At 46.8% G+C, this 20,503-nt stretch overlaps 1 protein-coding gene across 1 annotated transcript in view; it reads left to right on the forward strand.

Moving 5' to 3' along the window:
• The window catches only part of MRPL48 (mitochondrial ribosomal protein L48), a 57,991-nt gene extending 43,607 nt beyond the window's left edge, over positions 1-14,384 (forward strand). Inside the window, exons 6-8 of the mRNA XM_058663568.1 lie at positions 10,162-10,264; positions 13,017-13,106; positions 14,095-14,384. Coding sequence (XP_058519551.1) covers positions 10,162-10,264; positions 13,017-13,106; positions 14,095-14,169 — 268 coding nt within the window. The 3' untranslated portion in view covers positions 14,170-14,384. The remainder of the gene's footprint in view (positions 1-10,161; positions 10,265-13,016; positions 13,107-14,094) is intronic.
• Positions 14,385-20,503: the final 6,119 nt, after the last annotated feature.

Raw genomic sequence — 20,503 nt, forward strand, 5'->3', positions numbered from 1 at the left:
CGGATAGGCACAGCATCAGCCATTGGGGCCACTTGGGGAGTGAATCATCGGATGGAAGATCTTCCTCTCTGTCTCTCTTCCTCCCTGTACATCTGCCTTTCCAATAACATAAATAAATTTTAAAAAGAAGAAGAAATGCTCCTTTTTGGGGCTCAAGGTTAATGCTCCGCCTGCAGCGCCAGCATCCAATATGCATACCAGTTCTAATTCTGGCTGCTCACTTCCCATCCACTGTCATGCTTATGGTCTGGAAGAAGCTCCTGGCTCTGGCTTTGAACTGACTCAGTTCTGGCCATTGTGACCATTTGGAGAGTGAACCAGCAGATGGAAGATCCTCTTCCTATCATTCTCTCCAGAAATATGCCTTTCCAATAAAAATTAATAAATCTGAAAAATAAGCAAAAAATATTCCTCTTCTGCCATCTGCCCTTGCCTTGCTTGTTGTCTTCTTTGTCTTTTTTTTTTTTTAATTAGATCACAGTCCATTCCCATTTTACAGATAAAAAACCAAGCCTCAGACAGGCCAGAAATCATGTTTCCTGTAAGCTGTCTGAGTTTAAGCCCAGTTCTGTATAACTGTTAATTATATATAGAGTCCTTTTAAGTAGTGAAAACAAATTTGAGCTTTAAAACTTTTTTAACTTACAGTGCAACTATGCTAAAAGTACACTGTACAAGATTCGATGATTGTGAATTTGGCCTTCACAGTTGGCAGTATTTCAGTTCTTTCAAGTCTATATATGTGTCATCTCTTGCTGTGCCTCAGAGAGCTGGCTGCCCTTCCAGCACTTGACACACACTTCTGTCATGTCACTTAGTGCTCTGGCTTGCAGTGAGGCAGGCATGTGTCTGTTCCCTTCCCTCTGTTTATGCATCCTTTATTTATCTACAATTATTTTAAAACTTATTTGTTTAGTTTTATTTGAAAGGCAGAATTAGAAGGAAAGAGAGAGAGAGAGAGAGAGAGAAATCTTCCATCCATTGGTTCACTTCTTAAATGTCCAGAGGGCCACAGTGACCAGAGCTGGGCTGATCTGAAGCTGGGAGACAGTAGCTTCTTCTGTGTCTCCATGTGGGGGTCCAAGGACTTGGGGCATCTTCTGCTGCTTTCCTAAGCCACAGTAGAGAACTAGACTGGAAATGGAATAGCTGGGACACGAACCAGTGCACATGTGGAACTGGTGCCTCATCTTTGAGGCTTAACCTACTTTGCCATAGCACTAGTCCCCAAATTATTTTTTATTTATCTGAAAGGCAGACACAAACACACTGAAAGAGCTTTTTCATCTGCTTGTTCACTCTCCAAAGCTCACAACAGCTAGGATTGGGTGAGACCAAAACCAGGAACCAGAAGTTTAATCCAGGTCTCCCACCTGGGTGTTAGTGACCCAAATATCTGAACCATCACCTGCTGCCTCAGAGTCCATATTAGCTGAAAGCTGAAATTGGAACCTGAATCAGGACTTGAGCCCAGGTGTTCCATGTGTATTCCTTCTAGATGGGAATTATGTTGTTTTTGCTTTTAAATTTAGATTTATTTATTTATTTGAAAGTGAGAGTTAGATAGAGGGATAGAAAGGGTGATCAATTTTCCATCTGTTCATTCACTCCCCAAATGGCTACAACAGCTAAGGCTGAGCCAGGCCAAATCCAGGAGCTTCTTGCAGGTCTCGCACGTGGGTGCCCATATGGAATGCTGGCATCACAGTCTTGGCTTGACCCACTGCTCCACATGCCAGCCCCTGCAGCTTTGCTTCTTTCACACCTAACACAAGGCCTGCCAATGGGAGACATTCTGTCATTATTGAAAGAGTATGGGGCTTGGCGGCGTGGCCTAGTGGCTAAGGTCCTCGCCTTGATCCCATGTGGCCGCTGGTTCTAACCCCGGCAGCTCCACTTCCTCTCTATCTCTCTTCCTCCTCTCAGTATATCTGACTTTGTAATGAAAATAAAATAAATCTTTAAAAAAAAAAAAAGAGTATGAGGTTACTGAATATGACTATAGAATTGTCATGTGGTATACATTTCCTAAAATGTAACCCAAGTGTTTTTAGTTAATCAATCCAGAAATGTTGCTTGAGTCTTTTTTTTCCTGTGTGGCAGATATGCATGAGATAGTCTGCACTAGAAGTCTCCCTGATTTCAGGAAGTATACCCATATGCAGAGTGCACACACGCATGCACATGCAATGATAAATGTGATTATCACATAGAGGGCTGTGGTACGAGAAGGCAGAGCTTCTCAGAGTGCCACTCTGAGAACTTAGCTGGATTAATACCTCACTTCCTGTGTCAGCTCAGTCTTGCTCACAGAAGAGAAGCTGTTAAACTAAGCAGTGTGTTTAGGGATTGTTGCCTGCTTTTTGTCTCATCCTGGGCTCCTGGCAGTTTCCTCACTGGAAGCTGGTCTGTGACCCACACTTGCAATCACAAGAGGTCAAGGATCCCGACTCCAGGCTCAGACTGCCAGCACTCAGGTTCCAGCTCTAGCAGAGCTTAGGTGTATGACTTTGGGGAAATTTTGAACTTGCTTCCTCACCTGCATCACGAGGATGACAGTATTGTTACTCCTGAGCATTCCAAACAACAATTAAGACAGCATTTAGCATACATGCCTAGTATCTAGGAAACACTCTGAATAGTATTATTTGTCATTAACAATAAATGAGGACTTTTTTTTCCAGTTGGCAGGATAGCTTTTCAGAGGATGTGGAGGCAAAGACACATTACAGGTCTGTAACTCACAGACTGTTCCTGTTACCTCTGCAGGGGATCTGTTCCCTGGAAGGGTGTTTTAACTTTTCAGAAGGACTCCTTTTAGCAGTCACCTTTTAGCCTTAGCCACTCAGCCACCTCGTCCCTGAAGGACTTCTGTTAAAGAGGCTGTTTTTAAACCCAACCAAGATGCCCTGGCTGCATTTGAGTGAAGGCAGCAAGGCGGTAACACTTGCTGAGCACTGCTGTCAGTGAGGCACTCTGAGAAAGTCCTTTTTGACTTTCCCTGTGTACAATTCTCACTTTAATTAGCTTCAGCCCTAGAGCCTGGCTGCCTGCCTTTCGACCCTGGGCAGTTCAGCTAGCCTCCTTGTGCCCTGGCTGCCTCCTCTACACAACAGCAATACTAAAAGTACCCATCAAAAAAGGCTCCAGTCCACATGTGTTTAAAGGGCTCAGATTATACACAGTTGTTGGCTGCCACTCTTATTAATACAGTGGAAGCTTTCCTGTAGTTGCGTACCTAGTAAGTGGCTAGGTCTAGATTTGAACCCACTCTCCTTTCTTCCAACTTTCAATTCTAAGTGTTTCTCCATTAAGCAGTGATCTTTCTAGGATGGAAATGGGATTGTGTCACTCCTCTGCTTAAGACCTGTCCATGGCTGCCCACTCTCTTAGGATCATGGTACTAGGTGCAGCACAGCCTGGGCTTGCCTCTTGCCTTCATTCACACTTCTCATCACCTTTCTCTGTCCAATCACATTTGCTTCATTTTCGTCGTGTTTCACTTCAGAACCTTTGCAATGCTCCCTAAAGCTTATATTCTCCCTCCCTTCACCTTCACCTAACCACTACTTTTTTCTCTCCTGCATCATGTTGAATGAGAGTTTCATTACAATGGGTTCTTATGTTATTTATGTAAGAAAAATATAAGGCACATAACTTCCCTTTCAAATATGCATTCTTTTTTTATAACATTTATTTATTTTAATTGGAAAGGCAGGTTTACAGAGAGAAGGAAAGAAAGGGAGAAAGATCTTCCGGCCTCTGTTTACTCTTCAAATGGCTACAATCGCCAGAACTGAGCCAATCTGAAGCCAGGAACTAGGAACTTCTGGGTCTCCCATGCAGGTGCAAGGTCCCAAGGTCTTGGGTCATCCTCCACTGCTTTTCCAGATAATGAACAGAGATCTGCGTGAAAAGTGGAGCAGCAGGGACACAAACTGGTGCTCCTATCGGATAGTGGCACTTGCAGGTGTGCCATCATGCTCGCCCCTCAAGTATGCATTCTTTACCTTTGTAATCACCTGAGTCTCACTGTTCTTCCTAGTAGACATGAAGCTCCTCAAGGAAAGGAATGTGTCTGTCTTCATTGGTGGATTGACCATAAAACCTGGTCTAGCATCTGACATGTTGTAGGCACTGAATATATGTTTACTGATTTGGACTGAGGTCTTTTAAAAAAATTTGATTGGGGCCCGGCGCTATAGCCTAGTGGCTAAAGTTCTCAGCTTGAACATGCCAGGATTCCATAAGGGTGCTGGTTTGTATATCAGCTGCTCCACTTCCCATCCAGTTCCCTGCACATATCCTGAGAAAGCAGTAGAGGACAACCCAAAGCCTTGGGACCCTGCATCTGCGCAGGAGAACCGGAGGAAGCTCCTGGCTCCTAGCTTTGGATCGGCTCAGCTCCAGCTGTTGCAGCCACTTGGGGAGTGAAGCAGCAGACAGAAGATCTTTCCCTCTGTCTCTTCTCTCTATAAATCTGACTTTCAAAAAAACCCATAATAAATCCTAAATACAGTCCTTGTAGATTTGCTTTTAATTTATTTGAAGCAGAGAGACATTTCCCATTCACTGGTTCACTCCGCAAAAGCTCACAGTAGCTGTGCACTGGCCAGGACAAAGCCAGGAGCCCAGAAATCAATCCCCGTTCTCCCCGGGAAGTGGCAGGGACTGATGTGCTTGCACCATTAACTGCTCCAAGAGTACACATTTGCAGGAAGCTGGTATCAAAAGCAAATCAGGGCCCGGCAGCGTGGCCTAGAAGCTAAAGTTCTCGCCTTGAATGCACCCGGATCCCATATGGGTGCTGGTTCTAATCCCGGCAGCTCCACTTCCCATCCAGCTCTCTGCTTGTGGCCTGGGAAAGCAGTTGAGGACGGCCCAGTGCTTTGGGACCCTGCACCCGTGTGGGAGACCTGGAGGAAGTTCCTGGCTCCTGGCTTCAGATCAGCACAGCATCAGCCATTGCGGTCATTTAGGGAGTGAATCATCGGTCGGAAGATCTTCCTCTCTGTCTATCCTCCTCTCTGTATATCTGACTTTGTAATAAAAAATAAATAAATAAATAAATATTAAAAAAAAAAAGCAAATCAAGGACTCAAAACCAGGCATGCTAAACTGTGATGCAGGTGTCCCAAATTATGTCTGACAACACCAAATGCATGCCACATGGATGGAGTTCTCATAGGCATGGCTCTGTTTCCTAGAATAGCAGAATGAATAGCGGATACACTGCATTTTGCCTCTTTGCTGGTTCTTTGCTTCAGATAGCTCAGAGCTTAAAAAACTGTTTTTTTTTCTAAAGATTTATTTATTTTTATCGGAAAGTCAGATATACAGAAAGGATGAGAGACAGAGGAAAATCTCCCGTCTGATGATTCACTCCCCAAGTAGGTGTATTGGCTGGAGCTGAGCCAATCCGAAGCCAAGAGCCCGGAACCTCTTCTGGGTCTCCCACATGGGTGCAGGGTCCCAAGGCTTTGGGCCACCCATATGGGATCCCAGCGCATTCAAGGTGAGGACTTTAGCTGCTGGGCCACCGCACCAGGTCTAAAAGTTGTTTGTTTTTAAGCAGCTCACCTCCATGCACAATTTCCAGACTAGGGTGTTCTTAGGCATTCTCACTGCCCAGCTTTTCAGGTATGACATTCTTTCCTTCTGGTTTTTATTTCATCTTGATCTATTTTCTTCTAGGAGCAATGGTGGTCGTGGTGGTAGGGACAAGCTACGACCTTATGTTGGACCTGGGCTATAAAGCAGTGTGTTGGCTTTTGTTCTGGAATCGGTCTTCTTTGCTGCAGCTGCGGCCCCCCCACTGGAGAGCAGAGGAGGAGCCCTCTGCTGCAGCTCCTTTCATTCCCTGCTGGCTGTGCAGCTGCCTGGGGAGAGTAATCATCAGGCAGCAGCTTCTGGGTTGGAGCTGAGCCTGGAGCTGACCCGGCTCTGGGCACTGTGAGGCTATATTTTTAACCTACTTAAAATTTTACAATTGAGGTATAACTCACACAAAGTGAAATCTATAGATTCCAAGTCCTCCAGGACCCCTTTGTCCCCTCCCAGGTGATTTGCCCCCAAAGGAAGCCCTCTGTTAAGAGTGGCTTGAAATTCAGTTGTTTCTTCCTTTCTGTTTTTTCTGTCTGATTGTTCAAGTAAAATTTATGGCACAGAATTTTTGTAAAGTACAGAAAAGTATAGACACTTAAGAAAAATCACCTGTACTCTTACTACTTAAAAGGCACATTCTACTGTGACATGCTCAGAGCACAACCAGAACTAAAGCATCCTCCCTCCCCTTCTTTTCACATTTTAGCAAATACAAACAACTGATCTCATGACTTACCTGTGACAATGTTTGTGGCTTAAACTGTTTGCCTAAGATTTTTTCCCCACTATTTTACATCAGAGATTAGCCCAACATGCTGCAGAGTGTCAGTTTTGCAAGAACACCACAAGTGGGACCTGGAGCAATAGCCTAGTGGCTAAATTCCTGCCTTGCATGTGCTGGGATCCCATGTGAGTGCCAGTTCATATCACGGCTGCTACGCTTCCCATCTAGCTCCCTGCTTGTGGCCTGGGACAGCAGTAGAGGAAGGCCCAAAGCCTTGGGGCCCTGCACCTGCATGGGGAACATGGAAAAGGCTCTAGCCTCCTGGCTTTAGATCAATTCAGCTCCAGCTATATGGCCACTTGGGGAGTGAAGCAGCAGACAGAAGATCTTTCTCTCTGTTTCTCCTTCTTTCTGTAAATCTTTCAAAAAAAAAAAAAAGTAAACCTTAGGGTCCAGCGCGATACGTAGTTAAGGTCCTCACCTTGAATCGGTGCCGGGATCCCATATGCGCGCTGGTTCTAATCCCGGCAGCCCTGCTTCCTATCCAGCTCCCTGCTTGTGGCCCAGGAAAGCAGTCAAGGACAGCCCAAAGCTTTGGGACCCTGCACCCATGTGGGAGACCCGGAAGAAGCTCCTGGCTCCTAGCTTCAGATTGGCTCAGCTCCAGCCGTTGTGGCCACTTGGGGAGTGAACTATCGGACAGAAGATCTTCCTCTCTCTCTCTCCTCCTCTCTGTGTATCTGCCTTTCCAATAAAAATAAACAAATCTTTACAAAAAGGAAAATAAGTAAACCTTAAAAAAAAAAAAAAAGACACAGGTGCCCTGATCATGGCCTAGGAAAAGCAGTGAAGATGGCCCAGATGTTTACCCCCTGTAACCCACATGGGAGAACCTGGTGGAACTCCTGGCTCAGGATGTGAGTCTGGCCGATCCTGGGCTTGGGCAGTCATCTGTGGAGTAAACCAGAAGATGAAAGACTTCTTCCTCTTCTCATCTCTCTAATTCTGTTTTTTAATAAATCATTTAAAAAAATGTTTTTCGGGCCCGGCGGCGTGGCCTAGCGGCCAAAGTCCTCGCCTTGAAAGCCCCGGGATCCCATATGGGCGCCGGTTCTAATCCCGGCAGCTCCACTTCCCATCCAGCTTCCTGCTTGTGGCCAGGGAAAGCAGTTGAGGACGGCCCAATGCATTGGGACACTGCACCCGCGTGGGAGACCCGGAAGAGGTTCCAGGTTCTCGGCTTCGGATCAGCGTGCATCGGCCCATTGTGGCTCACTTGGGGAGTGAATCATCAGACGGAAGATCTTCCTCTCTGTCTCTCCTCCTCTGTGTATATCTGGCTGTAATAAAATGAATAAATCTTCAAAAAAAAATGTTTTTCAGGGAATTCCAGGCTCCTGACTTCAACTTGGCCCAGTCCAGGCCATTGGGGCCATATGGGTAGTAACCCAGTGGATGGAAGATTCTCTCTCTCTCTCTGTACAGAGAAATTCTATTCATCTTCCATCCTAACTTCACTCCCCAAATGGCCATGAAAGCCTGGCCTGGACCAGGCAGAAGCCAAGAGCTCCATCTACATCACATGGGTGCAGCCAGCTTCTGCCACTTTTCCAGGTTCATTAGCAGGGCGCTGCACTGGAATTGGAACAGCTAGAATATAAGCTGATGCTCATATGGGATGCCAATATCATATGTGCATCTTAACTCACTGTGTCACAATGCTGGACCAGATGAAATTAATCTTTTTTTTTAAAGCCATCCTGCTAGCATATAAATGGGGGGAAGAGAGTATCTGAGACCACAGTGTACATCCTAATAAGCATACTGTCTCCTTGGGTCACTTCACTGTGTGCTGATGTTGACTATCCTGTTGACCCCTTGGGGCCTCATCTTGATACCATACCCAGAGTCCTGGTGTTTCTTGATCAGTCTTTGTCTGCTTGGTTCTCTTTGTGAAGGCCTCTCATGCCTCCTTGCCTGTGTAGCTTCTAGTGTATTTGCTCAGAATGCCCTCCAGGCAGATGTCTCCACTCACTTTTTTTTTTTTAGGGTACAAAGGGTGAAGGGGTACAGGGTGAAAGTGGGTAATACCATTGTTTCCACGCTTATATTATCATTTTCCCCTGTATCTGGGGTTAGGGGAGAAATAAAGGGAAAAGCCCCACCCATCCCAGATCCCCAACGGGAGGCGCGCTCCGAGGGTTCTGCTCAAACAGTTTTGATAGTTTATCAGTTCTGGATTGCTGCCAATCTCGCAGTTTCCACTCACTCTTCACATCTTGGCAAGTCTCTCCCTCACCACGGAGGCCTGCCGTTCTCCCCCTCTCATCCTTAAATCTGTGCACACACCAATGAGTGTGCCTGTCTTGCCATGGGGCAGATGTTTGTGTATTTCCCTGTCTCTCCAAGATGCTCTCTCCTAGTGAGCATCCTGAAGGTATAGGCTGTCATGCTGGGACAGGAGAGGCTGCTCATCAGTGTGAGTTGGATAAATAACCATGCAATCTTGCCACAGTATAGAGGAATAAAACACATGATTAGTGATGAGATAGAGCATGCTGACTTCAGTCATTCAGTCCCATCTGCAACATCTTGAATGCTTTTTCACATTTAGAGAAAAACAACATTTTAGAGTGCTTTTTGCTTTCATAAAAGCTTTTACCTAATTATTTTATTTATTTAATTTGCCACAAGAAGTCGTTGATTGTGTTCCAGTTTTTTTTAATCAGGAAATTATTATTATATGGGACTTGGAAGAAGATATCAGAGAGTGTGCTGAAAAGTGGAAGGGGATGCTTTAGTGGCTATGTGAGAGAGACTGCAAAATTAGCATCTACTGATTGTTTATGGGAGCAAGGTGGACCATGGCAGGCAGACCACTTACAGGAGCTCCTTTAAACAATCAGTATGTCACCATTATGAACTACAAAAAAAAAGATTAGGATTCTCATTAAAGCTCAGCTTTAACACTGACACAAAGCACTGCTTTGTCCAAATTCAAGCAGGTACCAAATGACAGAGCCAGTATTTAAGTCCAAGACTATTCTGTTTCTAATCCACTTTCTGTGACATTAAACTTGCTTTGGTAAAATGTCATCTGTAGAAGGCCATGATTCTTGCTATTCAATGATGAAACTTTGTGAGACTTGAAAATTCAGTCCTAATGCCATTATTAATATTTCATGTTATTTTCAGTGTGATGGACTTTTGCTATGATGAGCGAGCGTGACATGATGATACATTTCTGTGTAGCCATTAGTCCAGTCCTCTTCTCATGACACCTGGTCCTCACTGTCATCTGCTGATAAAATCCCTGTCAGTACGTGAAGGGAAGCAATTTACCAAAGTAATACTGCTGACAAGTGGCACGGACAAACTTGACTCCAAGCCCAGTGTTCTCACTGCAGTATGTAGATCTGCTAAACTGATTACAACAAACAAAGACTCCACGACAGTGCTCCTCAACCTGGGAGAACAGAGATTCATACCCTATTTCTTCAGGACAGAGGAGACACCAGGGCAGGCCTCCCAGGTACACCTAGTGAAAGCTGCTTTCTTTCAGAAATAGCTATTCTTCACAGCTAATGTTTTGGAATCAGTAGACTTTGTTCTGAGTAATGTATTAAGCATGGCTGGAGATGCAGACAGGTGTTCAGCATGGCCTACTCCTTCAGCAGGTCTAGAGATGTCAGGAGGAGGAAGAGGGACCTGGTTACTTTGCTTCTGACAGCAGATTCCAGGAGCTACAGCATGCCATGGTGTGCTCATGCACTGCCCAGGTAAAAGTGGGGCTGCTGGCTCAAATGAACCTTCCTGGCTCTTCCTTCCCACAGCTACGCAATGCCAACCAAAACCACAGAGATACTGCAGCTGCAGGATCAAGGCAACAAAATGTTCCTGGACGCAGTCCTTACTACGCATGAGCGAGTGGTTCAGGTAGGCACCTGGGAGAACAGAAATCTATTTGCTTCTTGTAGTTTTTTTGTCTACTCCCCTTCACACCCACCCCGCCCCTTCTGCTATACCCCTTTCTTCCTTTCTCTTGGCCCTGGAACACTGCTGTTCTCCAGGGTTCAGTTTTTGACCCCTCCGTTTTTCCTTTTACATTACCTTGCACTGGAGCATCTCATCCATTCCTCTGGTCTTACAGCATCATTATGTACATAACCCTCAGATAGGGGTAACACCAGCCCTCACCTGTTGGCTGACAGCTTCAAACCCAACACCCAGTCACAACAGTCCAGTCTGCTGGACCTCACTTGATAACCCACAGGTGGCTGGGCTACATCAATTCAGACAGCTTATTATCAAGGCATTGGCATTCTTTTTTTATACAATCTTGCATCTTTTTGGATTTTTTAAAAAAAATTTTTTGCTGATTGATTTGAGATCAGAGTTACAAACAGGGACAAAGATTTTCCACCTGCTGGTTCACTTCCCAAAAGTAAGCAGCCAAGGCAAGCCAAGCTGAAGTTGAGCCAGAAACTCTATCCTGGTCTCCCACATGGGTGGCAGAGGCCAAGTATTTGGGTCATCACTGACTGCTTTCCTAGGTACATTAATAGGAAATTTGGAGCAGAAGCAGAGTAGCAGGGTTCATATCAGCCCTCGGCTGTGAGATGCTGGCATCACAAGCAGTGACTCAACCTGCAGTGCCACAATACCCTGTATCTACATTCTTTCACTCAGCACAGTGTTTTCAAGGTTAATCCATGTGAGCATGCATCAGTACTTCAGTCTTTCAAATAATATCCCATTGTATGGACATTCCCCTTTTTAATCCATTCAAGAAACATATCAGGGGCCTGGCGCAGTAGTCTAGTGGCTAAAGTCCTCGCCTTGCACACACCAGAATCCCATATGGGCGCTGGTTCTAATCCCGGCATTCCCATTTCCCATCTAGCTCCCTGCCTGTGGCCTGGGAAGGCAGTTGAGGATGACCCAAAGCCTTGGGACCCTGCACCTATGTGGGAGACCTGGAAGAGGCTCCAGGCTCCTGGCTTCAGATTGGCACAGCTCCGGCTGTTGTGGCCATTTGGGGAGTGAATGAACGGATGGATCTTCCTTTCTGTCTTCTCTCAGTACATCTGACTTTCCAATTTAAAAAAATCTTTAAAAAATATGTATCAGCAGTGTAATAAGAATGTTAAACTAGTAACACCTTAAATCTAATTATGTTAATTTTAAAAACAACTAAATTACTTACAATCTTTGCTGCTTTAACTTTATCAGGAATGTATTATATGACAGGTTTTATGATGGATTTGAGACATGTAGGATAGTTTGAACTGTAGGTTAACATTCACATGCCTTTGTGATTCTGGCCGTTCACTCTGGCCATAGATGGAACTTGTCTTAATTCTCTAAAGTTGTTATGCACCCGCATTTTTATTATTATTATTATTATTATTATTTATATATATATTTTAATTTAGGGGCCAGCACTGTGGCATAGTAGGTAAAGCTACCACCTGTGGCACTGGCATTCCCTATGGGTGCTGATTCATGTCCTGGCTGCTGTATTTCCAATCCAGCTCCCTGCTAATGGCCTGGGAAATGCAGCAGAACGTGGCCCAGTGCTTCAGTGCCTGTCACCCATGCGGAAGACCCAGAGGAAGGTCTTGGCTTCTGGCTTTGGCTTGACCCAGCCCTGGCCATTGTGGCCATCTGAAGAGTGAACTCAGCAATCAAAGACCTCTCTCTCTCTCTCTCTCTATATATATATATGACATACATACGTACATACATATTTATAATATATGTATGTATATATATAAAACGTATATATATAAACTTATATATATATAAACTTATATATATAAACGTATATATATATAAACTTACTTTCAAATAAATAAGCAAATCTTAAGAAAAAAACTGTAAGGTTTATTTAAGGCAGAGTGACAGGCAGAGATGGGGAGGGACCTTTCATCTTTTGGATTACTCACTCCTCAGATGCCTATAATGTCGGGGCTGAGGCCCGGACCTAGTAACTCCATCTAGGTCTCCCATGTGAGTACAGGAGCCCAAGCACTTGGCCATTATCTGCTGCCTCTCAGGTGCATTATCAGGAAGCTGATCAGAAGGAACCTGAATTAAACACTCTAGTATTAGATGTAGGCATCTCAGGTGGTGGCTTAACTCACTACACCACACTACTCACTCCTCCCTCCCCCATTTTACTAAATGCTGTTTTCTCTACCTTAAAACTTTCCACATTTATGTTGAATGCTTCTAGTATAATCCAGTTTTCTCTAGGACTCCACCCAGATGTTACTTCTGGGTTTTCTTTGTTCTCACCTGATTGAATTGCATAGATTCTTCTCTTGCAAGTCCTGAAATCCTCCTGTACCCCCATCTACCACATACTGGACTCCCTTCAGGCCTCTCAGGACAGTACTTGATGCCAGTCAGGTCCTGGTCTCTGGGGATGGGCGCTGAGGTAAATTGAGAGTTCAGCCTGGGCCGCCTGAGAGTCTCTTGGTTCAGCTGTGACATCCTCTGCCTACAGATGCAGATGTTGGCAAACAGACGGCCAGAGAAGACCTGCAAAGGCCAGGCTCAGCAGGCAAGCGCTGGGTGTCCGCCCTCCACGCACGGGGGCTGAGCAGCATTGGAGTCTGTGCTTGTCTGCCTGACCTCCTGGCTTTTGGAGCCCTTTCTGAGAGCCTCTCCTTTTATTCTGCAGATCAGCGGTCTGAGTGCCACATTTGCAGGCATCTTCTTGGAAATAATCCAGGGTAATCTTCCTGAAGGAGTCAGATTGTCCGTGAGGGAGGTAGGTGCCAGCTTGAAAAGCAGCCCACTGGTGACCTGCTTGTGCTCAAAATTAAGCTGAAAACATCTGGGCTACCTGGCTTTGGGAATAACAGAAATGTGAATAATTAAACCCACATAGTGACCAGGTAAAAGGTGCAGGCTGGTGGTACCATTGGCAGCATACTGGCCCTTCTGAGGCCTCCAGAATGATGCTTTGTGGACATCAGGAGCTGGACGCTGCCACAGTGTCCTGGTATCATGAGTGACCCCTTGGCACTCCCAGTTCTCTCCTTCCGGGCAGTTGGGTAGCAGAAAGAACTTGGCACAGTTTTAAATCTGATCACAGATTTAAAATCAGAATGTCCTTCAAAGCTTCCCTATAACCTAACTGGCATGTTTGGTAAAGAAGGACAGTCAGAAGGACGTGTGGTCAGGTATGGAAAACTGGCAGGATGCTGAGAACATCAGCTTGAGGACTGAGTGTTAGGGGCCACTTGCAAGAATGATCCTTCCTGTGACTCAGATACTTTGGGTTGCCTCAGCTGGCTGTCCTCTGCTTCATCCAGCATCCCTGGTTCCCAGTGTATGCTTGTCGCTGCTATTGCTGTTTGAATTTCCCACAGATCTGTGAACAGAAAGAGAATGAGCTGGTCAGGCAGACTTGTAATATTCAGTCATTAAAGATTTCCTATATAAAGGGAGAGTTTTGACATTTTCTCTTTTAAATGCCTCTGTTGTGGCACTCACAGCATTTTTACATTACTTAATATATGTCTGGCTTCTTTCACCAGATGGTGAGTTGAAGGCTAGTTGAATCAGTAAGCCTGATTCAACTTTGAATCCCTAGTACCTAATATGAGTCTGGCACACATTAGATACTCAGTAAAAGTTAGTCTCATCTGAGTCATTCTTCACAGAGCAGGATGATGGGCCTTCTTAAATGTTTGCATATTTGGGTAATTAGAAGCTCTGCAGTAATCCCTGCCCATTTCTCTTCTCTTCTCCAGCATACCGAAGAAGACTTCAAGGGACGGTTCAAAGCTCGGCCAGAACTGGAAGAATTACTGGCCAAATTGAACTAGCTATTGTGCATGCTTCCATGCCAGCACATGATGGCAAGTGCCAAGGAGAGGAGCTTCCTGAGCATCAGAGCTAGGCAGGAGCACCTGATCCCTAATTACCCATTCCTGTAGCCAGGAGTATCTCCTCTCCCATTGGTGTACTTGCCAGTTCTCAACACTTACTGCCAAGCTAACCCTCAATGTCCTTCATTTAATAAAAGTCTGTCATCATTTGTGCTATTGCTGATGTGGGGGTAGCAGACAGAGGGTAGAAACAGTCTATTCTGATCTATAGAAGATTCTACAGGCACCCTGTTTCTGCTGGGTGCCTAGGCAGCCTCCGGGCACTTGGGGGCTCATGCTGGGGGCCTGTGGACTGGGGTGTCCTATGGGCTCCTACACATGTTTGGGTCCAAGGCATTGTGGTGGGGGGGAATTCTAGGGTTTCAGGCTGGCATGCTGGTGTGGTGTGCTGGTAGACTGGGCTTGAGGACTCATTAACATACTTGAGTCCTGGCTAGGCAGTGGGCTAGGGTCCCAGGCTGGCATATGTGTTGGAGGACTGGATCTGGGGTCCTGGGTGGGTGGGCAGGGCTTCAGGCCAGCATGCCATCTTGCCAGAAGATCAGGCTGGTGAATCCATGTGCTTGTGGGTGCAAGGCTGTGGATTGATCAGGGAAGGGGGTATAGGATGTATGGGAAGGGGACTGCTGAGGAAGTACATTACAGATGAGGAATGACTTCTTGCTTGGGGACTTCTGCCACAAAGCCACTATATGTTCAGGTAAGCAAGAGGGATGAGACAAAGCAATTTGGAGGAGGGAAGCTAGAAGACCTTCCTGAGTCAAACCAATGCACCTGCCCACATGGGAGACTTGAGCTGGGCTAGTTAGCATCTCCCACCACCGCTCACTATTCACCAGTGCAAGCTAAAGTTAGGGCTGGGGGCCAACTTGGCAGGGCTAGATCACAGTACCTGCTAGTGAATTTGGAACAGGGGATGAGTAATGTTAGGCTGGGCCATGACACTAACCAGAGCATAAGAGAGCCAGGTCTGGAGGCAGATTCTGTAGGGGATTGTGGGCTCACCCCTGTGGGACTACCAGCTAGTTTCCTCAACAGCTGAGGGGGTGATGGGCTCAGCTAGGCATGACCATGAAACCGTGTCACTCATGGGTACTGGGGTTGGAAACAAGCTGGGTTGGCCCAGGCTGCAGCACCTATAGACGCACCCGAGAATAGAGTGTGGGGCAGGCCAGGCTGCAACATCCACCAGTACACACAAAGGCTAAGACACAGGGGGCAGACTATGTCAGGCACGGGCCTGCTACCCACTGGTACATGTGCCATCTGGGTCTGGGAGAGGGCCTGGTGGGGGAACACCCCTGGTAGGCTGTAGCTCCCACTGGTAAGCATATGATTCATGTTGGTCAGACCGGGCAGGGCTGCTACACTTGTCAGCAAGTTTGTAGGCTGGTTATGGGGTGGGGTGGGGTGAGGGGTGGACCGGGCAAGGCTGAGCCAAACCATAGCACACCAGCATGTACAGGAGCCAGGATGGGGTGTGGGCTAGGCTGGGCTATCACGCCTACTGGTTTATATGAAAACCAAGGATGGGGGAAAGCTGGGCAGGGCTGGGCTGCAACACCCACCAGTGAGAGTTGGGACTAGGAGCAGGCCGAGACAGACCAGGCCAGGCTACAACATCCAATGGCAAAGGACAAGATGGGGGATGGGTATGCTAGGCACGAGCAAGATCTGTGGCTGTGAGCAGGCCTGATCAAGGAGCTTAGGAGACACCCCAGCTAGGTTATAGTTCCCACTGGTGAGCACAAGAACTAGAATTGGGGAGGTAAACTGGGCTGGATATGACTACAGTATGCCTCAGCAAGGGTAAGGGCTAGGTCTGGGATATGCCAAACTGGGCTAGGCTCCTGCTGGTGCTCCCAAGAGCCAGAGTAGGTATAGGACAGGCTTGGCTAGGTCTCAGCACTGGTGGAACTACATGAAAGCTGGGTCTTGGGGTGGACCAGGCAGGGCTGGCTGTGGCACCCAACAGTAAGAGCCAGAATGGGTGTGGGCCAGTTAGGCAAGGCCATTGTACCTGCCAGGACAGGAGGTAAGCCAAGTCAGGGTGGTCCAAGTACCCACCAGTGTGCCCGAGATCTGCCACTGGGAGATGACCTGATGGAGGAGCTTGGAGAACTCCTCTGTCAGGACATAGTCCTTGCAGGTGAGCACAAGAAATAAGGCTGGGAGCAGATCAGACCAGGCCAGGTTACAGTCCCTGCTGGCCTATGTGTAGCTTGGGTCTCGGAACATCCCAGGCTGAACCATTTCATAGCACCCACTGGCAGTTGTGAAAACTGAAAACCAGGACAGTGTGCAGGACAGGCCACAACACCAGCCATTTCACATTAGGGCTAGGACTGGGAGCTGGCTGGGCTAGGCTGCAGCACCCACCATCATGAGCTGGATCTGGGAGCATCCTGGGCTGGGCCAGGCTGCAGAATCCCCTGAAGAATGCTGAGGTGAGTCGGGCCATACCACCCACCAGCTTGGGTGGGGGATGAGCCTGATAGTGGGGCAGCACAGACTCCCCTGTTGGGCTAGTGCTCCTGCTGGTAAGCATAATTGGGACCAGGGAAGACCAGGCTGAGCAGGGCTACAACACACATTGGCTTGCATGTGAACTGGATTGGGGGACAGTCAGGCTGCACTAAGTGACCATATCCATTGGTGTATGCATGACCCAGAGTAAGTGCAGGCTGGTCAGGCTTTGACACAGCATCAGCTGGCAAGTGCTGGGACTGGGAACAAATCCTGTCAAGCTAGACTTTAGAACAACCTGGTAAGTACAAAATTCAGGACTGGGAATAGGCCTAATAGGGAAACTGTAGGCACCTCTCTGATGGGCTACAGCTCCCACAGGTGACATGAGAACTAGGGCTAAGGGTGGACCTAGCTGGACAGGTGATAGCACCCACCAGCATAAATGTGGGCTGGATAGTGGGGTTGGTCAGGCTGAGCTAGAATCCAGCACCCATTGGTGTGTACAAAAGCCGAATGGGATACAGGACAGATTGTACTAGTCTTGTACACAATCAGGCGCAGGAACCAGGGCTTGGGGTGGACCTGGTGGGGATTATCAAGCGTCGTTCAGATTAAACTGCAGTTCCTGCTAGTGCACATGAAGCCCAAGTGTGCTGGGCTGCGTTGGGCTGGGCCACAACATCCATTGGTTTGCATAAGAGAGGGGACAACAGATAGGACTGATCCACCAATTGCTACCACCAGTGCTGTGTAGCCTGATGTGGGTGACATACTGAGCTGGATCCTGTACTGGCTGGCACATACAAGAATCAGGTCTGGGGTCACCTCAGATGAGGTTTCTTTCGGAACCCTCCCAACTGAACTGCAAGATTCAGAACTCCAATCACGGGGAGAATCACAGCATCTGTGGTCAGACTGTAGAACTGGGCCTCCTTGGTGCTGAAGCCTGTGCAGTGGATGTCACGCCCAGATGCACATAGGGGACATGGAAAATAATTGAGACCTGCAGAGAACATCTAGTACCATGGATCGCAGAACAAATTGGACAACTTTCCCAGCCAAGTGGTGACAGCAAGTACCTGAGTAAATTGATGCTATAAGGTGGACTATATCAGTTAATGGACCTTGGAAAGATTTCCTCATTCTTGGAGCATTGAAATCAATAGCGTTCTAGAACTATCAAAACCACTTGAGCAATACCCTCCAAGCATGCTCCACGGCTGGCATCAGGAAGCTGTCCCCCATCCCTGGGTACTGACTGAGTTAGGATGCTGGGTGTGGCTTCTCCCGGTCTCTCCCCTTTTTCCCCCAGATAGAGGAAGAAGAAAAAGAAAATTGGAAACTGGTCTCATCCATTTTCCCCTATTCCTTGACCCTTCCCACCCTAATCAACGGTACACATGGGCATGCATCCTTCTCTGCTATGTAAACATCAAGAATAAAGTAAGACGATTCTAGTTCTCTGAAGAACCTTCTCCTTTTCTTTTTCTCCCCATTAAAAACCCTGCCATGGAGTCCTGCAGAAAATAGCTGCTCATGACATAAGCAAACGGTCCACAGAGAAGTCATTGAAGTTTTGGATTAGTAAATGGAAAAACTCTCCAAATGGAATCAGCTTCTGTCCACCTCAGTAAAAACACAGTGCTGTGTTGGAGTAGTGAGTGGTTTGTCCTAGGTATTTGGGCCAAGGTTAGAGAGTTTGTCAGCAATGAACTTAGGCAAATGAGAATTGACCCTGGTCAGGGGTAAGCATACAGCCGCCCAAGAGCCAAATGCCAACCACTGCCTGCATTTTAAGGTAAACTTTATATACTGAACAATTAACCATTTCAACAGAAATCCCTGGGAGAAACTATCCCAACTGTACAAAGAAAACTGAGGTCTAATGAGAATAACACTGAGGTTCAATGAGGGTTTGGTTTTTATGTTTCTTACATGTCAGCAATGCTGACAGTGCTGGTGCAGATTTACCCTGAGGACTGCTAGTACAGGTGACTTCTAACATTCCCATTTTGAGAATTAGCACATCCATACTCATGCAAAATAACTCTTGTTCATTGGGGGTAGAGCCTGTGCTAGGGATGTGTTGATTGTTGTCCTCACACCCATCTGTAAGGGTGTGTGTATGTGGACAGATACCTGTGTGTGTGTGGGAGTAGCTGCGCACGGGTCAGCGAGGTTTTGTATCTAACATTACTGAGCTTTTACTAGGCTCTGTACTTCATATGGATTGTCTTGGAGGTTTTGGTATTTTCCCAACTTTACAGATGAAGAAACAGGTTCCTGGATCACACAACTACTAAGAGGCAATTCTTTTTCTACCTACACCCTGATTCTCTGGACTACCCCTACATAGAGCTCTCTGGGAGCTAAGTATTCTCAGCATTGTGCTGTTTTTCTGAAACGCCTTGGTTTCCATCTTGATGTTAATTTGGTGTTTTGCCTGGTCTCCAAAGACAACCAGAAGATCTCAGGAGTCTTCCTGAGGTATGGCGGTCAAGAAGAGCTGTCCAGGTAGTGCGTGTGTCTTGGATTAAACGTGCTTCCATGAAAATACAGGGAGCCCAGCGTGATGGCCTAGCGGCTAAAGTCCTTGCGTTGAACATGCCAGGATCCTATATGCTAGTTCTAATCCTGGCAGACCTACTTCCCATCCAGCTCCCTGCTTGTGGCCTGGGAAAGCAGTGGAGGATGGCCCAAAGACTTTGGACCATGCGCCTGTGTGGGAGACCTGGAGGAAGTTTCTGGCTACTGGCTTTGGATCGGTCAGTTGGGCAGTGAATCAACGGACGGAAGAGCTTCCTCTCTGTCTCTCTTCCTCTCTGTATATCTGACTTAGCAATAAAAATTAAAAATCTTAAAAAAAAAGAAAGAACAAAGAAAATAGAGGGCCCATCAGCTCAGAACTCCTAGGAGAACCCTGTAGGGAGAACTTTTCAGGGGAGAAGTGTTACTTGACTGTACAACCGTCCATTGCTGAGTCTGCTTTTGGGAAGATAAAAGGACAGCAGCTAATGGATGGATGTAAAGCTGGGGGAATTCTAGTGAAATGAGGATAAAGTGAATACATATGTGGGTACGCACGCACAAGTATGTCAACTCCTCATTACAAGGGCAACAGGCTATGTCTCGTGACCCTTCTTAAGAACACCTAAGTCTTGTCTTTTCCTTGTTAGAGCTATGTGGATGGAGCAGCAGGATTGCACAAATGGGCAGGATACTGCAGCCGAAGGACCCTGGGACCCAGCCAACCGAGTCCTCTCTTTCAGCAGGTGCAAGTTAGGAGCCAGAGAGGGCAGGGTTTGGCCCAGGGCCACAATGCATCTCCCTGGCAGAACAGCAGCAGGACTCCAAAATCCCAATTCCCAGCCTGTCACTTTTCATCCTGGCATTGAGGATTGGGTCAGGCTTATCTCTCAAACAGGAGGCAGTTGCATTTTCTGTTCAGAGTGCTGTGTCACTGACCTTGCTGGTAATTTATCCTCTCACCAGAGTCAGAGAGCTTCTGTTGCTTCTGATACTCTGCCCTGGGACAAATGGACATTGCTCCTAATGCCTTATCCTGCCAGTAGGGACAGGAGACATTTTGATTGCTGGAGCTGAAGATATAAAGCAGTTATGACATCTTTTGACTGTGGGTGGGGCCTCACAGAGGGAGAGGGATTCCCGTGGCAGTGAACTCAAATGGAACACCAATCTTCACAATACCCTTCTCTCCCTCTGAAGCAGCTTATTATAAGAAAAGAGGCAATCCAATCTGGATTGTGTCTGACTTCTGTAGGTACTAGTTTTGAGGTATTTT

This window comes from Ochotona princeps, chromosome 4, assembly GCF_030435755.1.
Source record: "Ochotona princeps isolate mOchPri1 chromosome 4, mOchPri1.hap1, whole genome shotgun sequence".
Classification (NCBI taxonomy): domain Eukaryota; kingdom Metazoa; phylum Chordata; class Mammalia; order Lagomorpha; family Ochotonidae; genus Ochotona; species Ochotona princeps.